Genomic DNA, 26,998 nt, shown 5'->3' with positions numbered 1-26,998 from the left:
GCTCACAGCTGCCCAAAAATCTTTAAGGAGGTACCAGTTAACAGAGATTGTGCTGCAAAAATCGTGGACTTCACTGAGTGACTGCTGCACCACACAAAAAAGAGTTATTGGTAAGATGGGTGCTTTGGGCAAGGGCAGGATGGGGAAAGAGAGAAATGCCCTGGGTTTGAACCTTCAAGAGCAGTTTTCACTGGAATGTGTCACTGGGAATTCAAATGTGACAAAGAGTGGCTTCCAAAACAGGGTATTGGGGCACTTTGGTGTATTGAAAAGAGTGCTTGCTAATTCATTCTACAGAACAACTTATTTTCTGTCACCACTTATTTGTTTTTGTTTGTTTTTAACTGGAGGATGGAGGTAATGATATTCATTGTAGGTAAAGAAAGTTCATATACATAATAGAGGATAGGAGGGTGATTATTATATGCAATATTTATGCATATTAAAGGTATATGTAGAGTATGCCTAGACCTATGAGTGGTTGGAATAAAATTAACTCTTCAGATCTATACCCTTCCTTTCACTATGCTGTTTGCCCCAGAAAGTTTATATTCCTGCTTGCATGAGTACAAAATATTTGTTTCTATTATATAAAAATACCTGTTGCTCAAATACAAAGTGCAAGAAAATAGTCACTCATTCTTCACAGCAGTTCTTAAACCTGGAACACTACCCAGTACTTACCTGATTGACCAATAGGTCCACTTTTTCTATCTGAGCATGACTCAAGAATCCACTTAGATTAAGCCACTTAAGTGTAAAGCAGCATTCTATTCCAAAAAAAATCCACAACTTTTTATTGGCAAACTCAGTGTGTCTATATCATTGTCAGGATTAAAATATTATTTATACATATATATTTATATATGTATATATATGCATATATATAATACATTTATTACATATTAATTTTTATATGTATTAATTGAAGGTTTACAAAAGGAGGTTTCCTGAGAACTTTTAAATTTGAATGCTTTCAGTAGCTAAAGTAGCTCTTTCCATTAACTCAAGTAATATCAGTGGGATTTCAAACTTACTCAAACTAATTTAATCTCATCAAAGTCAATGAAGTATTTATACAAAGGATCTCAGGTTCTTATTCTTTTTTCATCAAAATACCAAATTGTGCACCTAAAAGCAAACTTTCTTCCACACAATGCAAATCGTGCTGACCCTTCCTGCTGAACTTGTAATCATGGCTCCTGAGTTCAAATCCTAGCTCTGCTACTTACTATTGGGGTAACTTTGGACAAATCTGTTAGACTCTCCCTGGGCCTCAATTTCCTGATTTGTAAAAAGGGAAGTGTTGGACTAGGGAGGCTAGATGGTACAGAGGATAATGTGCTTGTCCTGAAGTCAGAAACGCCTAAATTCAAATCTGATCTCACACACTTATTGGATATGTAACCCTGAGCAAAAGACTTCATCTCTGTCTCAGTTCCTCAACTGTTAAATGGGGATAATAATAGCATCTACCTCCCAGAGCTGTTGTGAGAATGAAATAAAAAACAACTTGTAAAGTGCTGATCACAGTGCCAGACACATAGAAGGTACTTAATAAATAACTCTTTCTTCCTTCCAAATCTCAACTCAATATGCTTCCATCTCTTCTTCCAGAAGTTTAAAGTCCCATGAATCACAACTCCGTTCCAAGTGAAGACATAGCTAGTTAAAAGGGAGAGGGAAGAGACATCTACCTAGATTCTCCTAGAACTCTAGATACTATCTAGTTTTAAGTCTAAATTTTTTGGAAATTACATTCATTTTTACATGTCCCTAAGCCATTTTTCCTCTGGAGTCACTGGCACCTTCAGTAGCTTGAAGTAGTAATGCTTGTCATGAGGTCAGTGGATCACCATATTAGTAGCCAACAGGTATGTAGAACTTTCCTGTATTGCCTCATTTGGTGTTCTCTATGTTGATCATGGAAGAAGGTTAAATGTTCATATGTTGTCTGACCCAGAGGAATGACTAATTGTGATACTTTCAAACTAGGTCAGAAATAAAGACAATGCCACAAAAGGCTAGTGTGTGAGAAACTTTGGTAGGTCTTTTTCAGATCTTTCAAGTAGTATCAATCAATCAGTCAGTAATCAAGAAGTACTTATTAAAGATTTATTATGTTCCAGTTACTGTGCTAGATGGTGGCAATACGATTACAAGTAGAAAAATGGGAAAGAGCTTATATCCTAAAAGGGGATGACAATAAATAAAAGGAAGCTGAAAAGGAAGTGGGAGAGATACTAAAAGTGCCCAACAAAGAGGCATGGTAGAGAAAGTTCTGAAAACATCAAGGAGTTAGATATGATTAGAGTGGTCACTTTCTTTAAAGAAAGGTTCTGATAAGAGTCATTCAATCAGAGGAAAAGGTCTCAAATGTAAAGGGTATTGTTATCCCTTCCACATCACCCAAAATCTGAAAAATTTATGTAAAATTTTTTGATTCTCCATAGGGAGAATGTACCAAAGAAGCAATCTGAATTTTTTCTTTTTCTTTTATGTAGTATTTACAGTAAACATTTACTTATTGTGAAATGTGAGTTTTTAGTCATAGGCTCTGTGTTCTCTGTTGGCCTTCTAGTGTTGTCTGCAGATTCCATACCCTCCTCCCCCCCAAAAAAAATTTTTCTTTAATTTCTTATACTGACCTGAGATATGTCAAAACTGACATATCTCATTTGGGAAAGTAATGATATGGAAGGGATAACTATTTTTCCCACCCAGCTCAAGGACCTCCTGAAATCTATTCACATAAGCTCTTTAGACCCCAGGTTAAGAATGCCTTTTTTATATAATCATCACAAGCACTATAGGAAAAGCAGTGGACTAAAAGGGGAAAAGGCCTATATTCTAGGGTTCTGCTACTTACTGATAATCACATCATTTTAGACTATTTTTATGAGTCTCTAATTTTTCACTTATAAAATGGATGAATAATACTTGCCCTGCCTACCTCGTAGAGTTGTTATGAGAATTAAAGAGATGGAAGTACTTTTTAAATCCTAAAGTCCTACGTAAATTAAGATATAATTATTATTACTATTTGTGTGATTTCAAAATACAAGCAAAATTAATCTTGAGCAACTCATACAAACCCTGTGAAGTAATATATTAAGTAATTGTGTTTTCTTGACCCAATTAATCATCAAAATAAACTGACTCATCTCATATGCCCATTTTGTAACTTCTTTTGCTCTAATAATGCATACTGACTTTTGCCTTTCTAATTATTAGGAAACACCTTTCTTCAAACAACTGACATGGAAGAATTAAAAGACATAGTCATATTTTTGGGAAAATTTTTCTATTACTTTGTTGAATCTCTAATCTTCTATATCATTCCAAAACCTAAAAAGAATGTTTCTGGTGAAATTGTGCTAATAACTGGAGCTGGAAGTGGCCTAGGAAGGTTATTGGCCTTAAAATTCGTCCGACTTGGAGCAATTGTAGTTCTCTGGGACATTAATCAAGAAAATCTTGCTGAAACATGTAGGCTAGCTAAAGAACATAATTCTGCAAGAGTATATGGCTACACATGTGACTGCAGCAAAAGACAGGAAATCTACAAAGTTGCAGAGCAGGTAAGACCTATTGTACCTCTTACCCATTAAATCACCATATCTGATCATAGAATTGTATTGCTTGGAAAGAGGAGAAAATGTTGTCAAAAATCATCTAGGCTTTTTTCAGGTTGGAGAAAATTTGTTCCAGCTCCCTAGACATTACTGAGGTTTTTATAAATTTTTAAAAATATATATTTTTTTAACATTCTTTTTTTTAACTTTGAGTTCCAAATCTCCTCCTCCTTCCTTTTCCTCCTCAACTCATTAAGAAAACAAGAAACATACTATAGATTACACATGTGAAATCATTCAAAACTTATTTTCATATTAGCCATGTTAAAAATAAATAAATAAATGACAAGAAATTGAGAAAAGTTTGCTTCAATCTGTACTCAGGATTCACCAGATCTCTCTCTGGAAATGTGTAATGTTCAAAAGAACAATCCAAAAAATCTGAAATATTTCTAAAAAGGAATTTATTAGGTTATTTGGAGAGAGCCAGAAAGAAGGGTTGACTTCCTCTCCCAGATTTTGGAAGGTTTATATGATGTAAAATCTTGTCAAGTATCTCAGTATACAAGTCACACACAAATTATCTGACAGAGGTGTCACATATGAGTCACTTATGAATTACCTGAAATTTTCGGATGCATTCAAGATACGGGGGAACCTAAAATTACCTTAGCCATCACCAATATTCCTAGAGTAATACTTGATCAGGATGACATTTTGAGTGCAATCTCCATTTAGATTTAAATAGTATAGTAATGAATAAGTTTTCCAAACAATGTAATAAAGCATTCTTTCCACAATACCATTTTTCATCATGGCCCTTTTAGAATTGTCTTGGCTCATTGTACTGATCAGAGCATCTAAGTCTTCCACAACTGATCATTGTAACAATATTGCTGGGGTTTTATGCAAAGTTTTTTTGGATACTTGTCACTTCACATCAGTTTATATTATTAGTCTTTCCAAGTTTTTCTGAAACCAGCCTGCTTGTCATTTCTTATAGCACAATAGTATTCCATCACAATCATAAACCACAGTTTGTTCAGTTATTCTCCAATTGACATTCTCTCAATTTTGAATTTTTTATAATCACAAAAAAGAGCTGTTATAAATTTTTTTTGTATATATGGATCCTTTTCCCTTTTCTTTGATCTCTTTGGGATCTTGTAGTGGTATTGCTGGGTCAAAGGGTATACACAGTTTTATAATCCTTGGCATATGGTTTTAAATTGTTCTCTATAATTATTTTGATGAGGTGTAAATGATGAGGTTAGTGGTAGTGAAAAGGCATGAGAATTGGGGTGGGGAATCCCCTCTGGTCAGAGCAGGTACTATGGGAAAGAATTCACAAACCTGAAATCTGTGTGGCAGAAGGGATTTGTATTGTTCACTAAGAAGGAAGCTTCCTTAGGGGGCAAAATTCCAGATCAGGAATTTGGCAAAGGTGGGTTAATAGGCTCCTGGTTATATGGGTAAATGTTGGCCTGGGACTGGGAGCCGTCTGGGCTAATCAATAGAGGACCATCAGACAGAGATCTCCATTGAATAAAATCACTTAACTGAGAGTTTGAAGGCTTTTCCCAGGGTCTGGGAACTCCCTGAAGGGGATCCAGTTTCCTGGCCCCCAAAAATCTGTTTCATTCCCCCCTTGGGCCTCTTTCAGAGGAGAGTTTGGGACAGTTTTCAGGGTTCACCCCCATCATTTACCCCCTCAAGCAGTCCAAGCATTAGGTCCAAATTCATTTGGGGTAACAGGATGAAATTTCATCTTCAGGGATTGCTTCAAGCTGACAAGGGTTATAGAGCTGTTCCCAAGTTCACTGGGGGTTCAGGCCAGGAGGGGAAGTACAAGAATTGAAGATTGCAGCAGCTCAGGCCAGGAGATGTGGAGTGGGGACATGATCTTCAGGATAAAAGAGTAGTTAGAAGTTCGTAGCTTGAAACCTAGAGGAAACAAATCTCAGGAGCAGATTAAAAGTGGGGTGTCATTCAGGGTGGAAATGGTGATGTTTGGGAATGGGGCCTTTGCAAAAAATGCATCAGGTCTGATCTGTGGGCTGCTTTAAGGATGCTGATGGCTGGCCCAACAATGCCCAATTAAAATATAATACATGTACTAGATGTTAAGCAGCTCCAGTTGTTGGAGATCCAGGCTAATGGTGTGAAAGGCAAGGCTCAAGTCTGGTAAAAAGAATTTACTTTTAGTCGATTCTGAGGCAAAGAAAAAGAAAAGTTTATTTTTTAGATCACTAAGAGAGCTAACCTCTTAGGGCACAAAAGCTCCCAAAATGAGATTAGGAGTTTTGCAAGTTGGTACACCCAGAGTACTTGGTTTTATGATCAGAATTCAGGTCTTGGAGGCTTTTGAAACAATAGGGAAGTTTGGGTTTGAATAGGCTTCAGTTCAACTCTATAGAAAGTTATAAAAAGTTTAATTAGTGGTACTTAACATTAATTCAGCTTTATTGAAAGTTAATTAGTGGTACTTAACTTTAGTTCAGCTCTATAGAAAATTTGGTTAGCGTCTGCAGAACTCTATAGAAAGTTTAATTACTGGTAGTTAACCAAAGTGGGGGTTGGTTTTCTAGAGTGAGATAGGATTAAGGAATCTGGGTTCTAAGTGACTGACTTAGAAACTAGGGGTTTTCCGGTGTCAGGGTCCCTCAGAGTAATGGCCAGGTTTTCTCCTCAGTCCTGGGAGAGATTTTGACATTGAAAGAGGCAACTGCTCTCAGTGTCTCTCCCTGAGAGTCTGCTGCTTCTCTCAGGGGACAGAGGGTAAAATCAGCATCATGAAGAAGAGAAAAAAAGATTGGGAGTCTCATAGGTTAAGAGAGATAGAATTAAGATATATATAGTTAAGATAGAGTTAAGAGAGATATTGCCGGACATAAGGTCCCTGTTTCTGAAAGGGGTTGAGAAGCCTCCTGATGGGGGACTGCATAGGGGTGCAAAGAAAGGGTCCCTTGTCCCTAGAGGAGCTGGAAGAAGGGAGTTTGATTTCCTTCCAACAAATTTAAGCAGCAACCAACAATGCTGTTTTAATTCAAGCTTTCCAGTTTTGAGATCTTTCAAGCTGAATTTTTTTTGCCTAAGGATCCTTAGAAACAGAGGTGTTCTGTCCCATTTTGCCCAGAAGCCTTAGTTTTTTCCTGATTCTATATAGCTCCTCATCCTTCTCTAAATGTCTCTAGAGATGGAGAGATAACAAAAATACTCCCCTGATTAAGGGGGACTTTTGTCAGAAAAATGCAGGATTTCCCATTCAGGTATTCCTGAGAGAATTCTGCTGGAGCATTGCAAACTAAAATCTTTTCATGTATTTGAATGTCCTAGCTATAGAATAGACAACAAGAAAAAGTCTTTACCTCATCCATATTCTCGTGGATTCCTGATCAGAGAATCAAAATGATGAGGTGAAAAATTATGGTAGTGAAAAGGTGTGAGATTTTGGGTTGGGGGAATCCCCCTCTGGTCAGAGCAGGTACAATGGGAAAGAATTCACAAACCCGAAAATCTGTGAGGCAGAAGGGATTTGTATTGTTCACTAAGAAGGAAGCTTCCTTAGGGGGCAAAATTCCAGATCAGGAATTTGGCAAAGGTGGGTTAATAGGCTCCTGGTTATATGGGTAAAATGTTGGCCTGGGGACTGGGAGCTGTCTGGGCTAATCAATAGAGGGACCATCAGACAGAGATCTTCAAGTGAAAAAAAAATCACTTAAATGGGAGTTTTGAAGGCTTTTTCCCAGGGTCTGGGAACTCCCTGAAGGGGATCCAGTTTCCTGACACCCCCCCCAAAAAAAGATCTGTTTCATTTCCCCGCCTTGGGCCTTTTTCAGAGCCGAGTTTGGACAGTTTCAGGGTTCACCCCCATCATTTTCCCCCCCTCAAGCAGTCCCCCCAAAATTACTCTGTTTATATATAGCTAATGAAATGAAATTGAATGTTGCCCAGAGCAAAAACATCCCTATGGGCAGCCAAAACTATAGGTAAATGATAAGCTAGGTTGAATTGTATTCCTGGGGAATACCCTTGAGTAGAAGAATATCATCCAAAAACCAGAAAACTGGCAGACTAAAATAATGAATAATTATCTCCCAAATAGATGAAAGATACCTTTAAAATTGTGTAATGACTCTCAATTGGGTAGTCAGCCTATGGAGTGTGAATTGCCTATGGCCCCATCTCATGAAGAATGTATTATATTTTCCATTGTTTTTTTTGTTTTTTTTTTTTTTTTTTTTTGCAACAGACCCACCCTGAAAAATATCTACTTAATTCTCATTCTTTATGCTCACACATACACTCTAATTGTAGAAGGACAAAAAAGAATATATAAGCCCAGATTAACAGAGGCAAAAGCACCTCACAAACAGAACCTAGGATTGTACCTGGTATAGAGAACCCTAGGGCTAAAACATCCAAAGAAGAAAAAAATGGTAACAACCTTAATGTCTCAGAGTTTGGTGGGAAAACCTTCTTTTCACACCTTTTGAGTTTTTAGGAAGACATGGGAAAGAAATGTCATGGGCATTGCCTTTTAATTTAGTGAAAAATGGGACATGGCAAATTTATTACTATAAAAAGGGTTCTTTTCTTTATTTAAAAAATACTGTTTTAAGTTAAATAAATTCCTAATTCAGAGAATCACAGAATTTCAGAATCTTAGTCAGAAGAGACCTTAGCAGCCATCTTGTCCAACCCATTGCTAATAATAATAATAATAAATAATAATATTATATTAATAAAATAAATCCTTCCAGCATATCCCAAAATGGTCATTCAGGATTTACTTGGTAAGGGGTTCTAGTGGCAGTCAGAGAGTTGGGGAATCTCTTTTAGTCGGTACAGATCCTTCATGAAGAATTTATGAATCTGAAATATTAATGGCAAAAAGGAAGTTTTATTGGCACTGCAGAAGTCAGCTTTGTTAGGAGACTGCCTTCCTCAGTGACAGAGAAATAACAAAAGGTTTTTTCCGCTGAGAAGAGAATGTCTTCACAGAGGGCAGGGGTCCTGACAGGCAGCTATGCCAAGGGACAAGGCATAGTCTTGTTTTGGACATTCTGCAAAGAAGCAAGTGAACAGAAACCTACTTTATGAGCAGATCTTGGTGGGGAGAGAGGGGGGCTGGGGGCACTTTGAGCTGATTATCAGACCAAGATCTTTTTTCAAGAATCTGGAATTTCCTGAAGAAGTGGCACCCCCAAAAGATCAATGGATTGCTTTTGACCAAGATTTCCAATTGAATAATGATATTTAACTTGTCTGGGGAGATATGCTCTTTCTCAGACTATGGAGTCTGGAAGGCCAGGAATCAATGGGAACAGAATTTCAGAGTGTTAATTTTATGGATCAAAATGGAACACAGTTTCACACCCCTGTCACTTGGATATCTCAGGTGAAAGAAAGACCACTCTTTCAAGGCAAAGAACTTTGGGGAAGTTCTAATTGTTGTGAAGTTCTTCTTTATATCCATTTTCTTTTTTTAGCTTACAGTTAGCACTCCTACTTCTGTCCTTTACAACCAAACATAACAATTCTAATCTCCCTTTCATTTGATAGTCCTTCCTGAATAGGACTCCTCTTCTCTAAATTAAATATCCTTTGTTTATTTAACTGATCTTCACTTGAAATGTATCATCCATAGTTTCCCTCCTCCAAAACACTCTTCAGCTGTTCATGGCCTCTCCTAAAATGTGGGACCTAAAACCAAACACCATAATGCAGACATGGTTTAACAAGGGTATCATATAGCAGGACTATCATCTTCTTATACTTTGCTTCTCATAATGCAGACTAAAATATTAAGCTTCTCCTTCTGATGTCTCTTTGTGTCCATACTACCTAAGGCTGGGGTATTCCTGTGAGAGTTGGATGAGCCCTTTGTCAAGGCTGTTCATCCAACTTTGATATTTACCTTTCACCCAATTCTGGCCTGTAACTCAAGGTGGCTACAACCTGGTAAAATCATCTCAGCAGAAGGGCTAAACCAGGTTGAATGTAACTAATAGGCCTCTTATTGATAAGTTAGGGTAGTGTCTACCTGAAGCAATTGAAAACTTTCCCTTAAGGAATGGGTACATAGGAACAAGTTGTTGCAGTGGCCATGAAAGCAGCTGAAACTGGCTTTGTAGAATGCTTAGAGCTTAGACAACAAAGACATTAAAAGTCATTCACTGTATCCCAGGTCACTGCCAAGAGTCATTGTATTGTAATTTTGGACTAGGGGAGGGGACCAGGAGAAGACATTTTTTTTAGTGTCAGAGAGCAAAATTCTGGGGGTGAGAGATGACTTAAAGTCCTAGAAGGATGAATATTCTATGTTTGAGCAATAAAATAAGTATTTGTCAAATCTAATGAGCAACAAATTAATGTGATTATGTATAATAGTTTATTTTCTAAAATGTTTTATGATTACAAAGTACTTAGAGGTAGTTGATAGAACACCAGGCCTGGAGTAAGAAAGACCTACATTCAAATCTGGCTTCATACACTTAATGGCTATGTTACCCTAACATAACAGGGTATTTAACCTCTATTTGCCTCATTTATTTAACTGAAAAATGGGAATATAAATAGCACTTATATCTTTTGTGAAATATTAGCTTACCATGATTAACATAGTGCCTGGTACATAGTAGGTATTACATAAATGATTATTCTTTTCCATCTCACTGTTATATTTGATAGTCTAAAGTTAATAGGCATTATTTACATCTTATAGAAGTGAAAAGTGATATTCAATATAGATTAAATAAATTATCCAAGATCATAAAAATAACAAGTAGTAATGATCAGATTCAAACTCAGGTTCTTTGACTCTGTCAAACTACAATTTATTGTATTCCTTTTTCCTTTTAATAAAATTTCTATATATTCTCTCACATTTTTCTATCTTATGGGAATCTCTCTATTTTAGAAACTTATGACAAAAAATTGCAATATCAGGACCAAACACTATATCTCCTACTGTCTTTTCTTCTTGCCCTCCAACCTCCAGGTAAACCTTTGATGGACAACCTACTATCCTTCCAAAATCAAAATATTTGTCATATTTATCCACTATTTTTCTTCCTTATGTCAAGTCCCTTCAAATCAAAATAAACTTGGAAACCAAAGACATCTCAGTTACAGAAAATCACTGACATCACAACAATAATAATAACAATACAATAATCAGAGTGTATAAGAGTTAGTTAGCTGGGCCTAGCAGAAGGAAGGCTTGGGTTCAAATTCTGCTTTTGACACATTCAGACTATGTGGACATTTGTAAATCACTCAATTTTTTAAGGCTCCAGGCAAATCTGAGATCAAAAACTCCAGGACATATATTAACCTACACTGGAAGCAACTGCCTCATTGAGAGTTTCCCTTACTGATCAAATCACAAGTCTAGTCCAAAACCCATCATCAATAATAATAATCATTTATTATTCAATTATTTTCAGTCATGTCCAACTCTTTATGACTCCATTTGGGGTTTTCTTGGCAAAGATACTGGAATAGTTTGTAATTTTCTTCTCATTTTATAGATGAGGAAAGTGAGGCAAACAGAGTTGCCCAAGGTCACACAACTAGTAAGTATCTGAGGCTAGACCTGAACTCAATCCTCCTGACTCCAGGCCCAGTACTCTATTGGGCAATCAGCTAGCTGCCTAAAATAACCATAATTAATAATCAGAAGCTGCTAAATAGTAAAAAGTGGTATTCTTAATGGGTACACGTGCAAATTTATGGATTATACATAATCCTGAAGAAACTTCTGGTCTCTTATTAAACTACAGTAAAGAAACTTTGCAGTCAACCAAATCTCAGAGTTAGCATAATTAGGTTTGCTTTCATTCTCAACTAAATCTAACTTTTTTTTTTTTTTTCCCCTGAGGCAGTTGGGGTTAAATGACTTGCCCAGGGTCATGCAGCTAGGAAGTCTTAAGTGTTTGGAGTCAAATTTGAACTCAAACTCAAGTCCTCCTGACTTTGGGGCTGGTGCTATATCCATTGCACCATCTAGCTGCCCTGTATTTCTAACTTTTAATATTTCTTTTGGGCTAATTCAAATATGATTTGTTCATAGAGTACAGTACCTTCTCTGATGAGGGTATGCCATGCTGGGTGGTCCTGTGGCAGCATCTCCTATTTCATATAATTGATTCTAAAGTTCTTGAGACCTTGAGATGGACAGAATTAGAGAAATTACCTCAAATGTTCACAGAGATTATTTATGTCTGACCTGTGGCTAAGCATTCCAAGCTCATATTGGTGGTCTGACATAGTAGTGATGTCATTTTGGTCCTCTTCGAGAATGAAGAACAACAAACAACTCTTAACATTTATAGGGCAACACAGTCATAAGTCATTAGGATCGGAAGGGAAATTTAGATGTCATCTAGTCCAAAGTTACTTCCCAAATAAGGTATTTTTATCCATAATGACAATTGTAAATCAGTATGGCAATTTTTATATCTGGGCTATGCTATGGTCCAGTCTAGCTCCTCTGAAGGGCTCAGAATAAGTCCTTGTCAGGATAAAAGTCCTTGTCCCACGTTGTCGATGCCAATTGTAATGTTCTGATCGTCTCTCAGTTGTAATCCTTCTCTGGGAAGAGGTTTCTTTTCTGTATAATCTTTTCCTCTATGAGCAGATTTCTTGGGAGGCTTCTGGAGCCTCCAGCCAGCCTCTTCTTCTTCCTGAATCCTGGCTCTGAATCTCCTTCAGCTCTTGTCCTTCCCCAATCCAGACTGCTCTCCAAGCTCAATGTTGCCTCTTTTTATCCTCCCAGAGAATGGGCGTGGAATAATGCAAGGGCTTCTGGGAAGACCCACTTCAACCAATGAATGAGCTTGCTCCTCCTAGAATTCCTAAGGTGTAAACTCCCTTTAAAGGCCCAAAACAAAGGTCTGAGCCAGAGAACTGTCAAGTCAACCTAAGTTCTCACCTTGTCACTGTCCAGACAACCTGAGTTCTCACGTAATCCTAACAGGGCTATATAACCCCACACAACTATATTACTCTTAAATCCTAGATTTTCTTTCTTGACAGGCAGCTGGAAAAATGCTTCTGACAGCCCTATGATATCTCATAAAACAAGCTGGTTCTTTTCATTTCATTTTCCCTCTGAGTCACAAGTTATAGCTATATTTCCCTACATATTAGGTAAGATTTACTATGGGAAAATATCAGCAGATAGTTTGGTAATGTTTTTTAATCTTTTTTTTAGCAGGCTGATGAAGATTATGGGCTCCTCAGATAATGGTTTTAAAATGCATAAAATAAAATATATAGGAGTACAATGAAAACCTATTAAATTGAAGTAGTCACCAAAATATTTTTTAAAAAATGAAAATTCATTGACCCCAAGATAATAACCCTAAGACTGGATGACCTCCAGAGTTCCTTCCTGCTCTCACATTCTAATAGCTTAAAAGCAGATTGACCTAAAAAAGCAATAAAACCTAAAAAAAAAAGCAATAATCCTATAATCTAAGACCAAAAGAGGCAGATGATCAGTGTCACATAATGACAGAGTTCCTGATAGATACAAAGGATTGTCGATCTGCCTATGGCCTTTAGCAATACCTCTAAGAGCCTTAGTGATGAACACTAATAGTTTGGATAGGTGATCAATTTATGAATAAACAAGAGATAACAAAATTAGATATAAAATAATTACATATATTATATATGTGTATATATACATATGATGTATATAGCTGTTACATTAAATTTAAAAAGGTTTGTACAAATAAAATAAATGTAGCCAAGACCAGAAGAAAAGCAGAAAATGGGGAGGGAGCAGAGTTTTATAGACAATTTCTCAGAAAAAGGGCTCATATCTCAAATATATAAAGAACTGTCAAATCTATAAGAATATTATTCATTCTCCAATTGAGAAATGATCAAAGGATATGAATAGGCAGTTTTCAAAGTAAATCAAAGCAATTTATAGTCATATGAAGAAACGCACAGTCATATGAACAAATGTTGGATGTATTATTTTATGAGAGAATAATTGTCTTGTTAATTCATTTTCTAAGAAAACAGAAGTAGGTTATTTTCATTTGATTTACTAATAATTTAGTCATATAATATTGGTTTGATGTGTGTGTGCGTGTGCATGTGTGTTTTGTTTATATTAGACCAATGACTATTTCACTGGTATAGGGAATCCCAGTGAGAAAATGACTTTATGCAGATCTGTCCATGCCCTGCAATTTTTAATTCAAGAATTTCTAGGACATCGAGAAGATAAGTGGCCTGACAAAAGCAATCATTAGATCATCAGAGTCAGCATTTAAACCCAGATTTCCTTGTTTTTCAGTCATTTTTCAGTCATGTACAACTTTTCATGACCCCCTTTGGGATTTTCTTGGCAAAGATACTGGAGTGATTTGCCATTTTCTTCTCCAGGTCATTTTATAGATGAGGGAACTGAGGCAAACAGGGTTAAATGACTTGCCCAGGGTCAAACACTGCCAAAATCACATTTAAACTTAGGAAAATTAGACTTCCTGACTCCAGTCCTGGTGATCTATCCACTGTGACCCCCTAGCTTTTTAAACTAATATATAAGGAGTAGTTTATCTTAATACATAATATAATTTCTCCTAAAGGTATAATTACGAATTATTAAACTGTTGCATCTTAAATAGACATTGGGATCTTCATTTTCTAATTGAACTCGTTAATGAACATCTATACCAGACATTGATATTATGGGCTAATGATACAAATTCCAAAAAAACAAACAAACCAATCAACATTAATACTTTGTATCAAGAGATACAAAGACCAAAAACAAAAAACAAACAAAACAAAAAAAACCCTTAATACCTGCTTTCTTTTGAGGAAGCTAAGAAATACATGTATACACACAAAATAAATGTATATAGAAAAATTATAAAATAAAATATATTTAGGAAGCTAGGACACTAGCAGTTGGAGGGAATAAATCAATCAATAAGAATTTATTAAGCTCTCATTATCTTTCAAAAACTGTGCTAAGTACTTAGAATTTTTTTTAAAAATACAATAAAAATAATCCCTGCCCCGGGGTAGCTGTGGCACAGTGGATAGAGCACTGGCCCTGTATTCAGGAGGATGTGCTTTCAAATCCAGCCTTAAACACTGATGAGAGTTAGGTAAGGGGTACCTAGATGAAATTAGGGTTAATTGAGGTCTAGTGGCAGGTTCTGGGTACAAGGAATCAAATAGAGCTCCCCTGCAACCCCTTTGGATTCGGCTCAAGGATACAGAGTTAAATGAGGTCTAGTAGTGGCGCAGAGTTCCCTGTGCAGGAATTTACAGACCTGAAAACCTAGATTAATAAGAGGTTTATTTGGGGTTTGGAAGTAAGGGTAAAGGTAGAAAGACACCAGGGCCAGAGCTGCCACCGGGCAGACAGGAACCATGACATGGCCAGTGTAAGGATGTCATGTTTGGGGCTCCTCTGAAGAGTGGGCTCCAGGGTTCCCCTTTTTATAATGGGGGCTTTTGGCAATCTTGAAGGTGGGTGGAGTCCCAGGCTCCTGGCTGGTTTCAGCCAGGATTAGAATTGAATAGAATTCAATGGGTTTTTAGGTAAGGAACTGTTTGTGCTGGAGGTGGGGGGTTGGGAAAACCTAAGCAGATCATTAGAGTGGGGGCTGGGACAGCCCAAGTTAGTTCAGATCCAGTGGGGACTAGGAAAGCCCGGATATCCCATTGGGATTCATGGGGCTGGGAATTAGAAAGGAATCTTTAACCCCTTTCAATACTACTTTCTGTGTGACTCAAGACAAGTCATTTAACCCTGTTTGTCTCCATTTCTTCATTTCTAAAATGAGCTGGAGAAGACCATGGCAAATCATTCTAGTATCTTTGCCAAAAAAAAAAACAAAAAAAAAACCCAAATGGGGTCACAAGGAGTTAGACATAATCAAAAATGACTTGAAAACAACAAAATAAGATATGGAGTATCATGTTTGAGGAAAAAGGATGCCAATTCAGGTGAGCCTAGGAGTAAAAGAAGATGAATAATGTATCTTGAAGTTGGAAAGAGAGATTGGGGCCATAGTATGAAGAGTTTTAAAAGGTTGAAAGGAGAATTCATATTATATCCTAGAGACGATAGAGATTTTGAATTTATTTACTAGGCAAGTAGGATTGACTCTGATCTGCATTAATATAAATCACTTTGGCAGCTCTATGGAGAACAGATTGAAGTAAACAAGGGGCTTGAGGCAAGCAGATAAATTAAGAAGCGCTACTATAAGTATTCAATTCAATTTAATTCAATTCAATCTTATTATAGGTATTCAATTCAATTTAATTCAACTCAATCTTATTATTTGGTGTATATCCATGAAGGGTACACTATGTTAAGATTTAGAAATAAAATTATGAATTAAAAAAATAAGTTATTTCAGCAGTCTGGGTGTACCTGAACTAAGATGGCAGCAATACAAATAGAGAAAAGAAATAATATGTGGTAGAACAACTATGGATAGACACAGCAAACCTTATCAATTGTTTAGACATATGGGGTAGGAAGAGTAAGGATTTGGACTGGAAGATTTGTAATATTGCCAAAAAAAATAGGTGCACTAGGGGAAGGGAGAATTGATTAGGAGACTCCTGATTAATTCATTTTCTTCCATGAAATTGATGAAGTCAGTCAGTCAATAAACATTTATTAAACACCTACTATGCCACATGTTCTGTGCTAAGTATTTGAGATAGATGTACAAAAAAGAAATACAGAACCTGACAAAAGGAAACTGGAAGTGGGGAGAAGGTAGAAAAGAAGGTATCTGGTTCAGAGGCATAATAATGGAAAAGTCCAAAAGAGAGACAGATTCTAGTCACAAAATCTATGACAGCCTAGATAATATACTATAGGTGAATTCTCTCTTCCAACTGATGCTGTATTCAAGTTGGAAGAGAATGTGTCCTAGATTTACATTGGGATTCTTTGATTCCTATTGATCTCACATCAGATGAGTTAACTCCTTTGCCATGAATGTCTGCTGGTTACCTAGAAAAGGTAAGTAGATTACTGGGAATTTGTGAGCTATCTCTTTAAGAGCATACTAGACCCACTAATTACCTTGATTCTAGGGGTAACTCAGCCTTAGGACCTTTGCCTTACAATTGGAGTTGAAGAGATGCCTCATAGCCGGGTGGTATATCAGGGAACTTAGGAGAAGGTTGTCTTGGGGGAGAAAGATCATGAATTCTGCATGCTGATCCTGAAATTATGGAAACTGTGTAGCAAGATGATAAAATCTTGGAACAACAAAATTCAAAGGCCACAGTTTATATAAATTATTTGGAAATTTTCTCCTATTCAGGTTAAAAAAGAAGTTGGTGATGTTACCATCCTCATCAACAATGCTGGAATTGTAGTAGGAAAACGATTCCTTGAGACCTCAGATGAACATGTGGAAAAATCTTTTCTCGTAAACTTCTTTTCTCATGTCTGGGTAAATTTCATATTTCCTTTTTAAGTGTAAATTTTGTATAGTTAAATGCATTTCTCCAAATATCTATTTATATCAATTCATGAAAAATCTAATAAGATTACAGTTAGTTAGATTGACAGACTAGTTAGTTACTAGTGATCTGGTTTGGCCACATCCTTATTCAATTTAATCTGACTCCTAAAGACTTTATTTCATCTTCCCAATTCAAAGCTCTTCTGGTCTAGTCCCAAACATGATCTCCTTTCCCAAATCCCTGTAATTAAGTTATAAATTTTCTTAGACTAGCTAGAAATTCCCTGGCAAAAAAAAAAAAAAAAAAAAAAAAAAAAAAAAAAAAAACCAACTATATATGTATGTGTATATATATATTTATATATATATATATATATATATATACATATATATATGTATATTTATAAAAGCCATTGTATGAAAGAAAGAAAATATCTCAGAGATTTTATTAAATGATAAGGAAATAGATGCTAGGAGTAAGTTAGTGACAGCACAAAAGAGATAATGTATATATACGTGCATATATAATGAACATATAAATTATGTGTAAATTATACACATAATACTCTTTTGTACGGAATAGAAATAATGAAAACAAAGAATAAATACTCTATTTGCAAAATGAAAAAATACACCACAATTTTAAATGAAAGAATGAATAAACTGCTTTAAAATAGCTAAAAATATTTTGAACGCAACTATTCCAAATCATTTGACAAATGGCCAAGTCATTTTTCCCCCTGAAAGTTACCTTCCTCAAGTGTGCTTTCCTTCATTTTGCCTACATAGCTATTTTCATGGTGTTTTTGGTCAGATTTGAGGAGCCCAGGAGTAGAATTAAATGTCATAAGAATATCTGAAGTCCAAATGAAAAGATATGCGTTAGCACATTAGAAAATTAAGTCACTTTCTAAAAATACAAACTTAAAATGTTCCATTGATTCAATTAGTAAAAAAATTCATTTATTATTATTATTATTGCACTTATTTAATAAACATTTGACTAAACTGAAAGTTTTTTGAGGGAAGGGTCTACAACTTACATTTCTTAGAGTCTGCCATGGTACCTAGCATAGAACTTAGCACATAATAGGAATTCAATAATATCAATGAAATATTTATAAAATGTCGGGATTGTCTATTTATGTCTCTTAGGCTTACAGAGCCTTCCTTCCTAGCATGATAACTAATAATCATGGTCACCTGGTCTGTATTTCAAGTGCAGCTGGACTAGTTGGCATGAATGGACTAGCAGGTAAATATTTTATATTTTTGACTTGATCCAGGATGAAATGGACCCTGTAGTTTGGGTCCTGACTAAATTTATGAGAAAATCTCTTTAATGAATTTTAATTAGTTTTCATTTAATATAGATTAAGCCTTCTCCATCTTCTGTTTTGTTAACATGGGATTGCTTAAAAAGAAAAGATTAAACTTACACGCTTGCTTTTATTTAAAAAAAAAGTTTCTTTTTATTAAAAAAAAAAAAAAAGAAAAGGTTTGGTTATTTAGCTTTTAATATGACCCTCATATTGGAAGTTTCTAGAGGGATAAGGACAAATAAATAAATTTGAAAGTGTATTTTATTCCAATATGGATTAGAGGTACTTTTCAGAGAGAACAGAAGGTAAGAAACAGTGTGATATGAATTAGGGAAGAAGGTTCAGAACAGGTGCAAACAAGGTTGCCAGTTCAAATTGGAGATAATGAACAGAGAGAAGGCACTAACATTAAAGATAATAGGAAAAGGTTTCTTGTAGAAAGATTTTACCTGGGATTTGAAGGAAACTAGGGAAACCAGGAAATAGACATGAGAGAATTCTAGACAGGGGACAGTCATTGAAAATGTCTGAAGTCAAGAGTATCTTGTTTGAGAAGCAGCAAGAGGCCAGTGTCACTGAATTGCAAATCTGTAGACTACATTATGGGGAAGGAATAGGAGATAGGACTGGAGAAGTAAATATAAAAAAAAAAATTGAAAAGTAGAAAAGACCAGGTTATGAGAGATTTCAAGAGAGACAGACAGACAGACACAGACACAGATATAGAGATTCAGACACAGACACAGAAACAGAGAAAGAGACAGAAACAGAAAGACAGAGGAAAGATAGTAAAAGAGAAAGTGAGGGGAGAAGGAGAGGGAGACATCAAATGAGAGAGATAGACAGACACAGACAGAGAGATATACTAAGAGAGAAAAAGAAAGAGATTCATATTTTATTCTGGAAGGAATAGGGAGTTATTGAATAGGAGAGTTATGTAATCAGACTCATGCTCTTAGAAGATCAATTTGGTAGCTGAATGATTGGAGTAGTGGGGAGAGACTAGGCAAAGAGACCAAAGAGAAAGCTTTTGAAAAGAGTCCTGTAATGAAATGATAAAGACCTGGATCAAGTAGTATTAGTATTAATAGGTCTTTCTATGGCTTGACTATTTCATCTTTGTGCATAACTGTGGAAATGAGAGATAAACAGACAGAGAGACAGAGAAAGAGACAGAGATAGAGAGATTTTGGAGGCAATAGGGAGTTATTGAATAGGACTTATTCTCTTGGAAGACCATTTTGGTAGCTGAATGATTGGAGTGGGATTAGGGAGACCAAAGAGAAGGCTGTTTCAGATAGTGCTATGATGAAATAATTAAGACTGGACTAGAGCTGGGGTAGTATTAGAAGGAAAAAAGGAGGCATACATGACACATTATGAAGACACAATTGACAGAATTTGGCAATGAATTAGATGTGAGAATAGGAGCAAAGAGGAAAAAAAGTGAAAATAAAGAATGATGCGTAAATTATGTGCCTGGATGATTGGGAGAGTGGTAGTACTTTTGACAATAACAGGAAAGTTAGAAAAAGGGGAGGGCTTAAAGAGAAACATGCCCCAGTTTAGGGCGTGCTGAATTTAAGATGGCTATGAAACATCTTATTAAGAAATTCTTAGATTCTTCTTGGCTTCAGAAGACAGAACTAGGAGGAATGGGTGAAAGTTGCTTAGAAGCAGCTTTCAGTTTGATACAAAAGAAACTTTCAAACAGTTAGAAATATCTGAAATTGAAATAAGAATACTTCTGGAGATAGTGGATTTCAAATTCCAGGAAATCTTCAAGAAGAAATTGGAAAGCCACTTGTTGGGGTTATTGTAGAGGAGGGAGGCATACTTGTATGGCTTGTAGGAGAGGATCTTTGAGGTTCCTCCCAACTCTGTAATTCTGTGATACTTCATTCCATTGTTATGTAATACACCTAAAGAAGATCTACTCCTTAAGATAATCTTTAAGTTAAAAAAAAAAAAGCTTCTAGGAAATAATTTTTAAATTCTATAAATAATATTATTGCCATCTCTTCTATATTTCAGATTATTCAGCAAGTAAATTTGCATCATTTGGATTTGCAGAATCCATTTACTTTGAATTGAGACACTTAAAGAAACATGGAATTAAAACCACTATTGTCTGCCCATATTTCATCAAAACTGGAATGTTTAGTGGCTGTTTAACCAAGTAAGAAAATGATTTTATTTTCGTAAGAGTCTTTACATATTCCAGATACTACCAAAACTAAGGCAAGCTGGTGCATTTTAAAGAGAACTGGGTGAATAGATAGCCTGAATTAGAGTCCCTAGTCTTCGTAATTAGCTGAGTAACCCTGAGCAAGCACCTCTATAGACACGTTTCTTCATCTTCGAAATAAAAAAGATTGAACCAAATGACCTTTAAGGTTCCTTCCACTCTAGGATGCTTGATGAAAAATAATTATCTAGACTCTTTTAATGCTTCAGGTATCCATAATTTTATCAGAATGGGCATTCTTATCATTCCAACTATCCCATATCTTATCCTTCATGAATTACAACTGGAAAAAAATGCCATCTATTAGCCAACCTTCTGTAGATGCATTTTACCAGGCTCAGCTACCTTAGGAGTGACACAATGACCCATCAGAGTAGGACTTAAGTATAGGTATCAGTGAGGCAATATTAATAAATAGAGGTGGAAGGTTAAGAAATTCCCATTCATATTATGCTAATAATCTGGTGACTTTTTAAAAAATGTGTCCTGAATGTTATACTTAGACATTACCTGGAATCTAAAATTCCAAATAGAACATTTAAATTTGGGGGCATTAAAAGCAATAGTTTTTAATAATGTTGAGCAGCAGAAATTTATCTCTGAAAGCATAAAGGGAATAACAGATAATGTGATAATAAGTGTAAGTTGCTCTGTGAATCCCATATTTCAGGGACTGGTACTGGGAGAAGTAGCCTTAGACTATAAATGTATTACAGCTTTTCTACACTGTCTGGGGATAGGAATGATGGGGGAAAGAGGCTCATATGGAAGAAGTCATATTGAAATCATACTGGGAATATCTCAGACATAATAAAGTATTTCATTTCATTATCATCAGTATCCATCAGAAATGGACATTAAATGAGGACTTTAGAAAGAAAGGGGAATTCTGGATCTCCCTTAATCATTGGTTATTAATAATCATTTCTCTCACTCCAAGGCCAGAAAGATAGTTTGGAGCCAATATGTGAAGGACTACAAAAGCAAAAGAGAAAAGTTTGCATTTGACCCTACAAGCAACAGGAAGCCACTGAAGTTTCTTTTGTCCTAGTCAAACTACATATGGAATGATATATTCAATTCTAGGTGCAATATTTTCAAAAGGTGATAGATAAAATTTGAGAGTAGCCAGATAGGGACCATCAAAATGGTCATATCACACAAGAATAAATGGAAAAAACCTGGAAATGTTTAGCCTTGAGAAGAGAAGATTTAAGGAGGCAGACATCATCATCCTCTTCAAGTACTTGAAGCACATGAAAGTACTTGGAAGTAGGATCAGGCTTGTGCTGCTTGAACAGATAGGGTAGAACAAAAACAACTAGAAGAGGATGAAGATGGATGCATTTTGACTTCTGTTAGAAAGATTTCTTAGTAATTAGAGATTTCCAAAAGTATAATGGACTGTCTTGGGAGATGTTGAGTTTTCATCACTGGAAGAATTCAACAAGAAGCAATTGATTTGTTTTTTTAAAGGAAATATTTTGTCAGGCACAAGTTAGACTAATTGGCTTCTAAGGTGAAGCCTTTCATACTCAAGATATTCTTTGATTCTGCTGTTTTTTGCTCCATCTCCTCAACCAGTGAGGAGAAGACAAAATTATAACAACTATATTTATATAAAATTGTGGGTTGGGGTGGGGTTGAAGCTTTTTACAAGTCAAGAGAAATGTATTTATTAAGCACTAAGTGCCAGGCACTATTTTGAGCATTGGAAATCTATATAAAAACAGGAAAAAAAATTCCTGCCTTCAGGGATTTTGATTTTAAGGGGGGGAGGGAATTCAACATATAAAAACTGTTAAGGCTCAAATTGGGGAGAGAAAGAAAGAATGAAGAGGAACAGGAGCATAGTAGAGAAAGTCTAAGAATCAGGGGCATAGCCTAAAGAAACATGATAACAAGGCTAGCCACTTTTGAAATGAAAGTTCTAGGAAGAATTAGTCAATCCTAGGGAAAAGTTACAGAGGTAATTGGTAAATCCAGTGTGAAAATTTCAGGGGTGTGTTCAAACTTCCAGGATCAAGCAGTATCTGGGACATAATAGAGAAAGTTCAGCAAGTAAGGAGGGCAGCCTACAAAGAAATAAAGACATGGAATGAAAGGAGGAATGATCCCTTCTTTGAATTTAGGAATACACACACACACACACACACACACACACACACACACAGTTAAATGTGTTTGAAAAAGAATTTCTGGAAAGAAGAAGCAGACCCAGAGAAGCAAGAAATGTACATGGGAACAAGATCTTTCATTAAGTTTCTCACTTGTCCAGAGTTTATTTAGTTTAAGTAATACATTTTTCAATTTTGGTTTTAAAAGATATATTTCAAGCTGAGAGACTTCAAGAAATGACATGCTTGATTTCTACTGTCTAAGAACCAACCTTATTAAATTTTCAGGGTTCATCTCTCTCTGTAGAGACACATAATCTCTTTTTCCCCTCCTTTTTTTTCCCTCCCTCCCTCCTTCTCTCTCTCTCTCTGTCTCTCTCTCTCTGTCTGTCTCTCTCTCTCTCTCTCTCTCTCTCTCTCTCTCTCTCTCTCTCTCTCTCTCTCTCTCTCTGTCTTTGTCTTTCTCTGTCCCTCTCTTTCTGTCCCTCTCTGTCTCTCTCCATCTCTGTGTGTTTCTGTCTCTCTCTTTCTGTCTGTCTCCCTCTGTGTGTCTTTCTCTCTGTCTCTCTCTTTCCCTTCTTCCACCCTCCCTCCTCTCCTCTGTCCCTCTCTGTCTTTCTCTGTCTCTGTATGTGTCTCTCTGTGTCTCTGTGTGTCTGTCTTTGTGTGTGCATGTCTGTCTTCCTGTCTCTCTTTGTCTCTGTCTCTCTCTCCTCATTTGCACAATAATGCATGAAGATGGCAAAGTCAAGCCATAGAAGAACTTCAATCTGTATCAACATAAGAAATGCTTATTTTAAGGAAACCAGGATACTTGAAATATGATGACATGATAGAAAATTAGTGATAGATGCTGAGATAATAGCAAGTAATTGAAAGATAATCAGAGTAGAAGGAGACAAGTAATAAAGAAACATAAGGAAGAGACTGCTTTGGTATTTTTGTGGCACTTTATTTACATTCTCACCAGGGTTCAAGTTCTCCTGAATTGATTGAACTCATTTCATTATCATCTTAGTTCTTCTTAGTACTCCCAGTGCTTTGTGAATGCACTATCTAAAATGAAGTCATGCTTCACATGGGTCCCCAGAGAGACCTTTCTCTCTTGAACATTACTTTTATGCTTTCGGAAAGGATTATTTATTGAGGCTGTTTGCTGGGCAAACAAGAAAATGTAACACAATCAACAGGGAAATGTTTCTCCCATTGACCTCAACATCTTCATAATCAGAAACCATAAAGCCAAGTCAGGAAATGTGTTATATGAAAATGAGACATGAAAATGAACCCAACACTGGTGGAGGTAAAGAAGGAAGTTGATTTCTATTTTCCACTTCTTTTAATGTTCATGACTATTTAAAGCAGTACATGTTATTAGCATGTCTAAAATAACCAATGAGTCTGATAATCATCGAGAAAATGGTTATGGTCTTTTTAAAAGTTTTGTGTTGTTTTGTGCTGTTTTGCAGGTATCCAACTTTATTGCCTATTCTGGAGCCCGAATACATAGTCAATAAAATCATAAAAGCTATCCTGGAGGAGCAGGTTTATCTGATAACCCCCAAAATTACATACATTGCATTGGTGTTGAAACAGTAAGTGTGCATTTTTTAAACTTTCTCTATCCCTGGTTACTTGTCCACAAAATAACTAATATTTTTTACCTAGGAAGTCTTCTACTTAAGTCCTGCTCCAAAGGCTTGTGCTGATATGAACAGGACCTTGAGTTTTCAAAAACTATACCAGCCAATTCCAAAGTCTGTTAGGTCCAAAATGTGGATAAGCCTGATTAAACACAGAAAAAAGTTTGTCATCAGAAAGCTGGCCACTAGATGACTAGGATTTGGGGGTCTGGGTTTGGGTTGTTTTGTTTTGGCTATAGCAACTCATGAAAATGTGTCCTATACAGCACAGAGGGAAAGAATTCACACCAATAAAATCAAATTCCTTTAAATATTACTTAGAAAGTAGTTTTCTATTTGATGGAGAAAACTATTAAATGAATACATTTTACAATGTAATAAAAATTTATAATACATTTATGAAACAATGAGACAATGGAAAGAGCACTGGAATTAGAAAGCAAAACAATGTAGATTTCAACCCCACTTCCACCAGGAGTTAGCTCTATAACTTAGTTTTCTCATCAATAAAGTGGCAATAATAACAGTGCTTCCTTTCTTACAAAGAAACTTTTGAGAATTAAATGATGTGACATATGAAAAGCACTTTATGACAGAAAATGATGAATAAATATAGATATTTATTAACTATTGTTTTTATTTAGAGTTGTTGCTCTATTTTTCTCATGTGCTTTCTTATGATCAAGTAAACTCATCTAGAGTGAATTAAATATAAAATGTCATCTTTTAAAAATCTTTATTTTCATTGAATTATTTAGGTAATTCAACTGAAGTAAAGTTATAATAGGAATATTTAAGGACAAAAACCCTGAATATTTTGCTGAAAAACTATAAAAGATAGTTGATGATAAACTTACAATTACAATTCTGTCTAATTATTTTTGTGGCATAAGTGATTTCATAGGATCATAGATTTGGGACTTAAAGACTCTTCGAATCCCTCAAGAACCTACATTTTACAACTGAGGAAACTGACAGGGTAATTCATTTCCCCAGAGTCAAACATTTGGTAAACATCTAATGCAAGATAGAAACTCAAATCTTTCCAATTCCAACCCTTTCACTCTGTTGTGCCATCTGTCTGCCTTACTTTTTTGCCCATGAGAAATAATCAAGTTTACATATTTACATGGTATTTTAGGCTAGTTTTCAAAACTCTTTCCTCATAATAAGTCTAAGTTAAAAAGTCTCACAATATTTTTATACCCATTTTACAGGTGGGGAAATTAAATTCAATGTGGCTAAATATCTTTTGTCTATAATCACATAGTTTGTCAGTATTGGTACCTGGTCTCAAACCCATATCTCCTAGAACTAAGTCCAAGATTTTTTTAATTGCAATTTCCTTTCTCTACATGTCCCTATTAACTTTCCTTTCGTCATGTAAATATATTCTTTTATAGTCATCCCTAATGAAAAAACAGTTCCTAGGCCCTTCCTTCAAGAATCTGTGATTTTATCAGTGTATCTACTCCTCTTCAATATCTTAGTAGGGGATATAATGAGTTTCCATGGAGATAACAATTCATACCCTGATGGCCTCTGCTTTGATGATGGGTCCCTCTCAGACTAGATAGGCTGGTCCTCAGTGTGCATTAATTGTCTATCAATAAGGCTGTACAAAAGGCTTAATGTGAAAAACTGAAAAGGTCAATAAGACCTGTTAGAATTTAAATCTCATAGGCATAGCCTATGGACTGTCATGTCCAACTCTTCACTACTCCATTTGGGTTTTTCTTGGCAAATATTGGAATAGTTTGCCATTTTCTTCTTGAGCTCATTTGAAAGATGAGCAAACTGAGAAAAAAGGCTTAAATGACTTGCTCCAAGTCACAAAGCTATTAAGTGTCTGAGTCAGATTTGAACTCAGGAAGATAAATCTTCCTTACTCCAGGTCTGGCACTTTGTGCACTATGGTGGCACATAATGGCCCCATATAAGCATATTTTGTAAGATTTGCCAAGTGGTTGAATTTGGTGAAAAAGCACACTCTCTCTGCAATCAGAGGATCCGACTTCATCTATGTAAGACTGAGTAATTCATTGGCCCTCCCTAAATCTCAATTTATTCATATGTAAAATGGCCTCCGAGATCCATTCAAGTTCCAGATCTATAATTTTATTATGATCCAGATTCTAGGTAACAACTATGGTTAATAGTAAATAGATTTAATAGATTTTTCTCACAAGAATAGTAGGGAACTTTTAATTGCTGTTGTAAACAATATTATTTCTTTGTTTTCTTTAGAATGATATCTGCAAAAATGAGTCTGGCCCTCGGTGATTTCCTTGGAGTTTTCAATTCTATGGACACATTCCAAGGTAGAAAAGAGATAAAAAATTCAAACTGTAGCAATGATTCACCAATAACTCAAATGCAACAGGAAAAGGAACACAACAAACAATGAAGAACAACTCTGCCAGAGAGCTATTGGCAATTTCGAAGGTGCCTACTTTATTCCCAGAAGTTTCTATGTTCATTTCTGTAGGTATTCAGAATTTCATTATATGTCTTATTACTTCCCATGCTATAGACTAACTATATAACTACTACTTCCATTATCTTGGTGAATGATGTTAAATCCTAAAAAGTAAAATAAAAAGTTTTAATTATTTTCA

At 35.8% G+C, this 26,998-nt stretch overlaps 1 protein-coding gene across 1 annotated transcript; it reads left to right on the top strand.

The window, feature by feature from the left end:
• On the top strand, window positions 1–26,998 carry LOC141553892 (short-chain dehydrogenase/reductase family 16C member 6-like). The gene is made up of 7 exons (XM_074285348.1): window positions 1–110; window positions 3,235–3,581; window positions 16,907–17,038; window positions 18,206–18,305; window positions 20,407–20,551; window positions 24,207–24,332; window positions 26,628–26,998. The coding sequence occupies exons 2-7, from the start codon at window positions 3,261–3,263 to the stop codon at window positions 26,785–26,787; spliced, it is 984 nt and encodes a 327-aa protein (XP_074141449.1). The 5' UTR covers window positions 1–110; window positions 3,235–3,260; the 3' UTR covers window positions 26,788–26,998.

The sequence above is a fragment of the Sminthopsis crassicaudata genome, chromosome 1, assembly GCF_048593235.1.
Source record: "Sminthopsis crassicaudata isolate SCR6 chromosome 1, ASM4859323v1, whole genome shotgun sequence".
Taxonomy (NCBI): domain Eukaryota; kingdom Metazoa; phylum Chordata; class Mammalia; order Dasyuromorphia; family Dasyuridae; genus Sminthopsis; species Sminthopsis crassicaudata.
Note: the sequence above shows the minus strand (reverse complement) of the source record. Positions and strands in the feature narration are given on the sequence as shown.